This window comes from Pundamilia nyererei, unplaced genomic scaffold (genome assembly GCF_000239375.1).
Source record: "Pundamilia nyererei isolate P.nyererei 1_Seehausen unplaced genomic scaffold, PunNye1.0 scaffold00038, whole genome shotgun sequence".
In the NCBI taxonomy this organism is placed as follows: Eukaryota; Metazoa; Chordata; class Actinopteri; order Cichliformes; family Cichlidae; genus Pundamilia; species Pundamilia nyererei.
The window spans coordinates 438585-449731 of NW_005187439.1; the positions used below are offsets into that span (position 1 = coordinate 438585).

Below are 11147 nucleotides of genomic sequence, written 5' to 3' on the forward strand. Positions count from 1 at the left end.
AATCAGTCGTCGACGATTTTGATAGTCGACGTAATCGTGACTAGTCGACTAATCGTGGCAGCCCTAGTCACAACAGATCATCGTTAAACATTAAAGATACTGGGTTTCAGAGCACAGTGCATCCTGCCCAATGTGAAAACACTGTTGGTCCTACAGTGTAACAGCATGCACCACTGATAATCTCTGAATCTTTGCAACGAGAATTGTTTTTGATTGTTGAGATACTTGCTGTAGGATTGACCTCAGCTCCGCTGTGGCTCTTTTCACGTTTTAGGCGATTGAAGATGGAAACCTGGAGGAGATGGAGGAGGAGATCCGGCTGAAAAAGCGCAAACGCAAAAGACGTCAGGACAAGGACTCCGGCAGAGAGGACGGAGGCGCGAAGGCCAAGAAGAGACGTGGACGACCGCCAGCAGAGAAGCTGTCCCCCAACCCGCCCAAACTCACCAAGCAAATGAACACCATCATTGATACAGTGATCAACTACAGAGACGGGTGAGATCATCCAGAGACTTGCTGCATGTTTGAGATAACGTATCATACAGTTAATATACCAGCAATTCATCTTTCCATTGTACGACCATTCAGGAAAAATAGCATCAAACAGGTGTTTCACATCAAACAGGTGTTTCACATCAAACAGGTGATTCACATCAAACAGGTGTTTCACATCAAACAGGCCTTTTGGGATGAATGAAACGAGTCTAATAATTGGCTGGATGATGTATATAATAGCTGATCTGATTAGACACTCTAGTAACTCCGTGTTCAGTGTTATTTCCATAGCATATAACATATGGAAGCGAACACGTTATAAAGTTGAGTAGAACATTAGCTAAAAGCCCTGTGGTTATAGAGGAAGGTCCAAATAGGTTCTTACCAAATGAGAGGACTTTAAATAAAGCACTGCCTTATTTTTCATGTCACACCAGCAGCATTAAAGCTGTTAAAACTTTAATTACAGTTGTACTCTCTCCATTCAGAGCGGGCCTTCTGAAACACTAGACAACCTTCTTATGCATATATTTATTTCTTCAGAGCTGTGCAGCATAATTCATTTAGCTCCGGAGCTGCAAAGAAACACAAGAATGCGTGCCAGATTACATTTGGCTGTCTGAAAGGTACAAATGCTTATAGGAGTGGAGCAGTGGGCTTATCCTGTGGGGACTCCGAGGAAGGAATAAAATTACTTACATAGCAAATATAGGAGGAGGACCCTCCAGTCTTGGGGTGACTGGGACTAACACCTGATTTGTAGCAGAGGAAAGTGTTCCTTTAAGTTCTTTTATCAACACATATTAAGGTTTTGTTTTTGTTGTTGTCTTTTGTTTGCAAGCGAGCGAGCTGCTGCTGTCAAACTTAAATCGATAGATTGGCCAACAGATCATGCCGTGGTCATCGATATCCAAACCAAGTCCCTCATAAAGGCAGCAGGGATGGTGGGGAAACCAACCAGAGGAAGAGCTGATTCAGCATGTGTTAAAAATCTAGCTAACGAGGAGCTCGGTGCTTGAGGAGCGTCACCCTCAGTACATGAACTGACCTGAGAAGGTTAACTTGTCGTGGTTACAGTAAAATTTACGTTTGCATGCAAAAAGGTGGCCCCGTTTGCGAGAGTGTAGCAAATAGTGGCGTGACTATCCACTGGAAAGTACAGCCTTCTCACTGGTCGGCACGGTGAAAATGAGCAGACGTGAGGTAATGTCTGAGAAACGGGAACCTCGCATTGGTTCTTCCCAACAAGCCAAAGAAAATAAGTGTGCGTCTGATTTGTTGTGTCTGGATACTTTCTCTTTTGCCCACATGCAGAGTCACGAGCATGCATCTCCCTGTGACATCCACCCATGCATGACAGAACATATGCATTTGTGTTCACGTTGCTCTGAAGTGCACTGGCTCACTGCTCGGCTGAAGCTTTTCCAGGAAACTGCTACCTGCCGTTCCAGAAGTCGAATTCTTTCCTCTCCCTGTTGATGGTTGTTCTTCCCAGAGCATCTCAATCACGACTCTGGCGCTGCTCTCTCCACACTTGACTGGGGCAGAATTTGAAATTTCCAGTGCAGGACTTTGGATCCCTGGGTTACAGTGATGTTTCCTAATAAAACAAAGTGTGACTCCGCATTGCTTAAAGCAAATGCGGGCGGAGTTCAAGCTGTTGCTGAAATGTAATAAATGCTTATCTCCTCAGTGGAGGCAGCAGCAGCATCCAGGAAGCAGGTTAAGGCTTGTTTGGCAACACCTGTGGTTTCCAAGTATGATGTGTCACGCACAGAACAATTGGTTTCTAAATCAATAGTTTTTCCATCAAGAAGCTTCACCGTCACATTTCCACTCCAACCCCAGCTCTTTATGGGAGTCAGCAGTTGAGTGTGTTTCCTAAAGTCTTTGTTGCTGGGCTTGACAGGCGTCATACATCAAAGATATTAAACCCGTCCTGAACCCTCCGTCCATCCCTGTGGTTTCAGTTCACGCAGCACAGTCTGACGCACCGAGCTGCCACATTCAGGAGCCTTGAAGCTCAGCTGTTCTGCTGCTTGCGTTATTGTGACTGTTTTTGGCTGCTTTGTCGAAATAAAGTTATCCATTTATTTTCCTGATGTCACACACCGGACAGCTCAAGTTAATCCAAAGTGTTTAAATGTTAATTGTGAGCCCTTTGGATTCAGGCAGCTGAGCGAGAACAGTGGAAACGCTGTCCGATGATTGATGCTGTGGAACGTCATCTCTTAGTTGCTTGTATTTCTTCCCCTTGAACTCCTAAATTAATGACTGCAGATTTGAGATTTCAGTATTTTTCCTTCTGATTAAGAGCTGGCCTGGTATAAAATGATTGATGAAGCCACAAGGAGATCCTTAAAAATAATCCCACATGTTGAAATGTTAGTGTTTCTGCCAAGTCTCTGTACACAAAAAGAAGGGAAGTCAGTGCTGGCAGAATCTAACAGATGATATCGGACATTTGAGAGAAAAATGGCGTGTGTGCTTTCTTACAAATGCAGATGAGTTGATCTTAGTGACAGGAGCAAGCTGGGTTCTCCTCATCCTCCTTATCTCTCTTTTCTATTTTCACAAACTCTGGAGAAACTGCAGGTAAAGACGCCGCCGTCGGTCTTCGTGCACACCGTTACCGCAGGCTCACTGCTGCAGCTGTGTGTTGGATATCGCTTCAGAAGACTCAACAGATCTAGTTCATAATTATAGCCTTAAATATCATCTAGCAGGAAAATAAGTGGGTATATCAGGGTGTAAAATACTACCGGATACTTTGAGTGAAGTTTGATTACTGCTGGCATTTTACTTTCTGTGTTCAGAGAGGGCCTCTGTACTCGGGGTATCTGTGAAAACAGCTCGTACGTCAGATGGTTTCAGGAGCTAACCTGTCACAGCTCTGCGCTTGCTTCGTTTTTCCCTCCTGATCTCCAACTTCACTTCTTTCTGATTCTTGGCACTCTGAGATCCTTCCAACTGTTCTTTGCTTTGCTAACTTTAAACTGACCCAAACACTTGTTATTTCTGGCCATTTGATAAAGTAATATTTTAGCATCTGAAGCCCGACTTCTAATCTAACTGCTTTAAAATGAATTTTGTTCCAGCTCTGGTGGTTTTGCTTTGGGGGAAAGCCAAAACCTTTCTGATGGGAAGTAATGTTTCTGTGTTCAGGAGAATAAAAGTCTTTGGTAATTCTTTTTGCAGTAGTCACTTTATCAATCATGTGTAGTAGAATATGAACCTCTCTGACAGGAGTGACGCTCCCACAGAGACCGATGTCTGCAGACACTGATGCTGATGATTGTGATCAGCGTAAATCACAGTAATTAACTTCTCCCTTCGTTAAAGTCATTATTAGTTCTCCTTTTTCCTTCTGCGTGTGCTAAGTTTGCTGTTCAGTCTGACAAAATGTTATATCTCACTTCTCCATGTGCTGGACCCTCAGCTAAAGGTAAAAAGACCCCACAGTATAAGAGAGACGTCGATACAATTAGATGATTTAATGTGAGCAGCACTTGGCGATAGTGGGAAGCAAAAACTCTCCTTTATCTGGAAGAAACCTCCAGGTGGCTCAGGTATGGTCAGCCATCTGCCGTGACCAGTTGTAGGGTCAAGAAGGAGACAATAGATCAGGGGTGGGCAACTCCAGGCCTCGAGGGCCGGTGTCTGCAGGTTTTAGATGTGTCCCTGATCCAACACAGCTGATTTAAATGTCTTTAAGCTCTCCAGAGGCCTGGTAACGAACTAATCGTGTGATTCAGGTGTGAGGGTGAGATCTAAAACCTGCAGGACACCGGCCCTCGAGGCCTCCCCACCCTGCCATAGAGAGATAAAAACAAAGAGAAATGTGAGAGAAATGACAAATGCTGTAGTGAAAAATAAACATGCATGTTTAAAAGAGGAGAGGCGTGAAGAAATGTCTGAACCTGTGTCAGTGTAACTGAGGGTCACCTGATCCAGGTTTAACTTTGTGCTTCATCAACGTTTAAAGTGTCCAAGCTGGGAGCTGCTGCAGAGGAGAGGGGCCTGAAACAGAAAGCAATAACTCCCACAGTGATGTGGATCTTAAAATATTAATGGTGTCCTTAAATGAGACCTAAAGTAACATTTACACCCAGTTGGTCTCGTTTTATTAGAAACACTACAGCAGTCTGACCGCAGCATCCGTCCCACGAGGCTTTTTGTTGCAGCGCTGTGATGACTGTTGGTCTGTGATAGAAAGCACCGGCAGTGTTAGTGTGCAGTAGAGTTTGACGGCATACAAACTGCTGTTTTTGTTTTTCCAGCTCTGGAAGGCAACTCAGTGAAGTGTTTGTCCAGCTTCCATCCAGGAAGGAACTCCCAGAATATTACGAACTGATCCGAAAACCTGTGGACTTCAAAAAAATCAAGGTTTGTGATCTAAGATGATCCATTCATTTGTGCAAAGGAGGGATGGGTTAGTGGGAAAGAAAGGGCTGAAAATTATAACTCCAGGTCCTTTAATAGAAGAGAATACTCAGTAAGATGAGAAACTCCTCAAATGTATTTAAAAGATCAAAGAAGTTTCTGTTTGTGGTAATCTATTAGTTTTAATTTAGTTCCAACAGTTTTTGGTATTTAACAATCAGCTCTTTTCTCTGTTACTCGAATAGTCCGATAAATTCACCGTCCGTGGAGCTTCGTGTCATGATGGATTTGAAAGGAAGGGCAGACGGTGAAGCTTGATGTCGGTGTAGGTTGTGCGACCTGTGTGGATGTAGGCGTCGCTCAGTGCCGCTGTTCTGTTTTTGTCTTTCAACAGGAACGTGTGAGAAACCATAAATACAGGAACGTGGGGGACCTGGAGAAGGACGTGATGCTGCTCTGTCAAAACGCACAGACCTTCAACTTGGAGGGATCCCAGGTCAGAAACCCTGCTGTGGAACTCTCTTCATTTTCCTGCTCATCTCCGGGGCTTTGTTGGTACTCCGGGACTTCTCTAGAATAGCTTTATATATTTATATATGGTTAGAATGATTGTGTGTAGGCGGGGCCAGCTGTTTGGTCGGTGACGGGCTTTCCCCTGAGAATCTTGGCTAGACGGAGCTCGGCGTTGCTTTGATCGGCTCCTGTTCTGTCGGACTCGAGCTCGTTTGCAAACACATGGTGTTATAGTTATTAGCACTGAGCTAGCCTAAAATGAACTGTACACCCCCCCGCAGATATACGAGGACTCCATCGTTCTTCAGTCTGTTTTCAAGAGCGCCAGACAGAAGATCGCCAAGGACGATGACAGCGATGACGACAGTGAGGAGGAGGAGGACGACGACGACGACGATGACTCAGAGGCCGAGGGTAAGACGCACTTTGTGGCTACGCGTACCAACACACACACACCAGAGACCTTTTCTTGTCTCATTGAAATTCTTCTCAGTGCAAACCCGGCGAACGCTGCTCGGGCTTTATATTCATCGCAGCGGGAGCCCCGTGCACTGCTGCTGACAGACGAAAGTGATGTTTTAGACATAGGAGTGAGTCATTATTAAGGGAGGACATTTATTGTGAAATGTTAAAAAGCATTTAAAACCACGAACTACAGCTGATGTGCAGTAATGACACCTGAGAGATTGAGTATCAACACAAATCCCTGACAGCCCTGCATTAGGAACGGCCTCCAGCATAAAAATCTACCATGTCAGCTAAACGTTCAACAAATAGTTTCGTTTCTAATATGTTTGGCTAAACAGGATGTCGTAGCTTTTATTCTCAAACATGCTGAAGTTAAGCGGTGCAAGACTGTTCACGTTTCTCCCGTGTTTCAGCCAAGTCAGTGCGGGTAAAGATCAAGCTGAGCAGGGAGGCACGCAGCCACGACAAAGGCAAGAAGAGGCAGAGCCGAGGGAAGGCCAAGCCGGTGGTCAGCGACGACGACAGCGACGAGGACCAGGATGATAATGTAGGTTGTAAAATAATTGTACTTATGTTGCCGACACAGGTGGTTCAGGTCCATCAGCAGCTGTTGGCTGGCATTAAATCTTCTGTAGAATAAAAGGATAAAACTTGTAGTGTACTTATGTGAAACCAAATGAGCACATGTTAAAGCTTATGTAGATAATGACGTTCAGTTCGCTATATTTCCCGGTACTATCCGCCTTCTGCTGTTCAGCCTCCGCTTCACTCAGTAATGTGAAGTTAAAGCTGTGCAGGCACCACGTCTGTGCCCACTATCAAATACACCTTGTATCCTCCCCTCTCCTCTTTCTTTCTGCTCCTTTGTCTGTTCTATGCGGGAATAAAACCACGATGAGGCCACATAAACGCTGTTCTGTGGTTACAAACTATAGAAGTTTCTCCTGAAGTTAGCTCGGTGTTAGCTCGGTACAGCAGCAGGAATAAGACGTAGCACATACAGGCAGCTTCAGCCACTCACACAGGGAAAAGCTTCATTGATCTCGTGGGATGAGATTTTGAAGATTTTAACTTCTTTGTAAATCGTCTGATGCAATCACACTCAAAGTCTTTGAAGACCATCTTCCAAATTCACTGTTTACTCTTATAGAGTGAGCTTCCCTGGCTTTGGTCTCATATACCGACAGTCACAAAGCTCCGTGAAGCACCCTTTAATTCCTCGTCAGCTATCACGTCTTTTATCTGCGTTGATGTGGCGTTTGCCGCTCATTTAAAAGCCAAATCGCACATCTAAAGACCCAAAGGACCATCAGAAGGATGTAAATGAGTCCTAAATATTTCTTAAACATGGTTTACGGAGCATGTTTGTGAAGGTGCATGTAGAAACCGCACGTTTATATTCTCCATTTATTGTGCGATACTGTGAGAACGAGGTGATGTAGGACTTTCAGTTGATACCGTAGGTGAACGTACTAAAAATCTTGAATGAGTTTGAATCCCAGTGACCTTGACTTCAAGGTCAGAGGTCAACTTTTATACCATGGGTGCATCTACTGGGAGGCCGAGGGGTGGCCCTGGCACCTCACTGCTGCCAGCTAAACCTGATTGACTTACCCTGGTCAGAAGTTTATTTTATTTTCATCTATCTTTTTCCATAAATAATGAAATAATAATGGATTGCATTTATATAGCGCTTTTCAGGGCCCTCAAAGCGCTTTACAATGCCACTATTCATTCACTCTCACATTCACACACTGGTGGAGGCAGCTACAGGTGTAGCCACAGCTGCCCTGGGGCAGACTGACAGAGGCGAGGCTGCCATATCGCGCCATCGGCCCCTCTGGCCAACACCAGTAGGCAAGTAGGGTAAAGTGTCTTGCCCAAGGACACAACGACCGAGACTGTCCGAGCCGGGGCTCGAACCGGCGACCTTCTGGTTACAAGACGAACTCCCAACTCTTGAGCCGCGATAAAGTCACCAAACTACAGCCAAAATGTTACTGATGCTGGAACTAGGCGAGCTGTGTTTTCCTGGTCTCACACGACAGTCGTCACTGAGTCAGGCGCGTTTCATCTAACAAGTTGATTCTTCCTTCACAACAATTATTTGACATTTTTATTTTTTAATCATGGACATCATTAGGCTGATATTGTGTGGTCTCAACCCGACATAAAGGAAGTTCACGGGTCGCTCTGTAGGATCCGAGGAACGTTTCCGTCAGCAGCCAGTTGAAATGCAGTATAAGGGACTCTGCATTATTCATTACTTGTGGCTCCACGTTCACTTACAGTCAGTAAGAGTTGGCTGAGGAATGCTGATTTTATGTGAACAGCTTCAGAGAACAGACGAGTGTCGCAGGAAATCTGACCAAGTTTTAGTGAATAAAAATGCAGCTTTTTATTACAAACATCATGAAAGCCTTTAAATCTGTCTCACTGGATCTGCACGACTGTTTTCAATCCAGCTTAAGAGCAACAACGTTGGGTTTTAACGTGATTACATGTCAGCGTTTGCACCACCTTCATATTATACATGCCTCAGTGCAGTGCTTCTCCATCATTTTCTGTTACGCCCCCCTGAGGAAGAAGAAAACATTTCACGCCCCGCCCACTCTCCCCTGTCTCTATAAATAGTATCATTTGTCTATAAAATTGTTATTATAAGTACATTTCTGCATAACATTGTATCCTTATTAACATTAAAGAAAGCAAAAAAGAAAGAAATATAGATCAACTTAAAACAAAGACTAACAATGTTGTTTAGTCTGTAACAGAAAGGATTTAAGTACATGTAGTAGTACTGCGACTCTCTAAACTACTACAGACAAAGTGCATCGATTTGCCTGAAATATAAAAACATCCTTCTTCAAACTATAAACATTTTTTGAACCATTTGATTCTGAAATGTCCTATTTGAGAAGGACCGTCTTAGTGTATTTTTCAGCGTAAGTGAGCAGCTTACCTTTGTCCAGGTGTTGCATCAGTGTTTGTATTTATGATGCTGAGTGTTTGAGTGTCTTATGCTGGCTGAGCTCGGAGCCTTCACGTTACTCCGTGAATATGAATGCAGCGATTTCATCAGCTGTGTGCCGGCCGTGGTGGGAGCACGCTCTGCCCTGACGGAGTCTGTTCAAAGGACCGCCTTGTCTGACTCGCCTCACTCCTTCACTGCTCTCCTCGTTAGCCTCAGAACAGGAAAAGATGTGAAGACCGCCCGTCCCACCTCTTATTCCTCCGGAGAGCTTTCTTATTTCAACGTTGTTGTGTTGCGACAGGCCGCTCTGCCTCTTGTTGCTGCTTCGCTGCATCCTCTTCCTCATTCTTAACACTCTTCTTCTCTTTGTCTCTGCAGGATCAATCAGACAAGAGCAAAAGTGATGACGAGTGACGAAGGAGAAGCAAGGGCGCGAGGATATTGTTTACAGCACTTAGAAACAAAGGACAATATCTTCCATTGCTGTTGTTCAGGTTCATGTTCCTTAAACTTTGCTCCGTGTGTCTTCTGTGTGTGTCTGTAGGGTGTGTTCTCATCTCCCACCAGCTTAGAAATGTATTACTTACAATCGATAACATACAGCAATACCAATCAGCTTATATTTCTCTTTTTAAGACAATTTTGTAGTATATTTTTTAACTACGTGCTTTAACAAAACACAAAATGTACAAAAAAGAAAAACACACATTGGTCATCCTATTTGCGCTTTTGCTTTGTTTGTAATCGCTTGCTTGCACTTTAAAAAAAACCTTCAGTATCCTGATTTTTAAAAAGTCAAGTAAAACAAAAATATGTATCACCAGTGAAATCAAAGCTAATTTGGAGAAATGGCAGTCAGTTTTTTAAGTTTTGGATTCATTGTTTTTAACGTGTGCCGTGCCAAATGTAGACAAACTGACCGTTAGCTTAACCCCTCCCACACGCAGCATCTGTCCAATCACAGCTAGGCTTTTTTAAGCTTGTACGAAATAAATATGAAAGTAAGTAAAAGATTTAATAGTTATCTGCCTCGGTGTGTAGATTAAACACGCTGTCAGCGTGTGCGCTCCATAAAGACGCTAACACCTGCTAACTGGCCCAGGCTGAGGTCACCTTGTTCTGTGGGGTGAGTGGACACGTGTGGAAAACTGAATCATTCGCTGGACAGCGTTTGGAACAGTCTGTGTCGCGTGTTGTAGCTCATGTGGACAAGTCCACAGTCCAGTCCAAGTCCTCAAACTGTTGAAAGCTGGGCTCACGTCTGTGTTAGCATGTAGACCACAGTCTGTGTGTCACAGATGAGTCCACAGTTACGACACTTTCTCTCAGAACTGTAAAGGATGCAGTGGAGAAACCCAAAGTTCACTTCTGCTGTTCATCGTAGAACAATCCAGTTAAATCTCATGGTTTAGTCTAGAAATGGGCAGAAGTGTCAGCCAATGAAGGCTTTCTCTGTTTGTCGTGGACCAACGTGGGTTAGGGTTCTTTCACCTGCCCCAGGGAGGACTTGCATCTTAAAGGAGGAGAAGTCCCGCAGGACTCGCATTGAGGCAAACTTTTCTTGACGAGTAGCAAAAGGAGAGATGTTGATTTCATTGTGGTGCAGACAGCCCACAGCCACTTTGACCTGGTAGAGGCGACGAGTGTGTGAACGTTGAGGTACTTCTGAGTTTCCCAGCTGCTCTGAAACTCTGGCCACTAACTGTACTTTAATCCAGCGTCTCCCTCGGGCTGCACATCAGTCTGTGGAGATGCACTTTTGTCTCTTATCTGGGACTTCCTCGAACTCAATTATCTCTTCAGCCTCTTTATCTTTCCTCACGTGCACATCCTCCCTGTTATTACCATCAGTGACTGAGGGCTCTCTGAATGTGATATGTCAGCTCAGTCTCAGTCCTGCAGCAGCGGCCGGCTCGCTGAGTAGCACAGCGTACTGCTGCAACATCAGGAACAGCTGTGCGCTTCATCAAACATTCACACACACCTGATTACTTATTTACCTACAGTAACAGGACATTATATAGATCACATAGTACTAAGACAGGGCATTTTAGTCATCACAAAACAAATGTACATATTAATCAGCCTCTGAGCCTGACACTGAGGCACGCAGACCCTCACGATCAAATCTCTTTGTGTTCTGTCATTACGTTACAGTTCACACAAGGCCTGTTCTCTGCTTTCTGCTCCATCAGCCCCACCTTAAAGCTTCCTCCTGCTCTCTCCCAAAGCAGCATGTCGGCTGCTGTCCTCCACCTCCTGCTCTCCTACATCTCGCTCTTCATTAGCTACAGCTGCCTCCTTTCTGTGGAAA

The 11147-nt window shown here is 44.5% G+C and overlaps 1 protein-coding gene across 1 annotated transcript in view; it reads left to right on the forward strand.

The window, feature by feature from the left end:
• Positions 1-9355, forward strand: part of smarca2 (SWI/SNF related BAF chromatin remodeling complex subunit ATPase 2) — a 53953-nt gene extending 44598 nt beyond the window's left edge. The window contains exons 29-34 of the mRNA XM_005730646.1: positions 275-495; positions 4776-4881; positions 5273-5374; positions 5673-5805; positions 6273-6406; positions 9212-9355. Coding sequence (XP_005730703.1) covers positions 275-495; positions 4776-4881; positions 5273-5374; positions 5673-5805; positions 6273-6406; positions 9212-9247 — 732 coding nt within the window. The 3' untranslated portion in view covers positions 9248-9355. The remainder of the gene's footprint in view (positions 1-274; positions 496-4775; positions 4882-5272; positions 5375-5672; positions 5806-6272; positions 6407-9211) is intronic.
• Positions 9356-11147: the final 1792 nt, after the last annotated feature.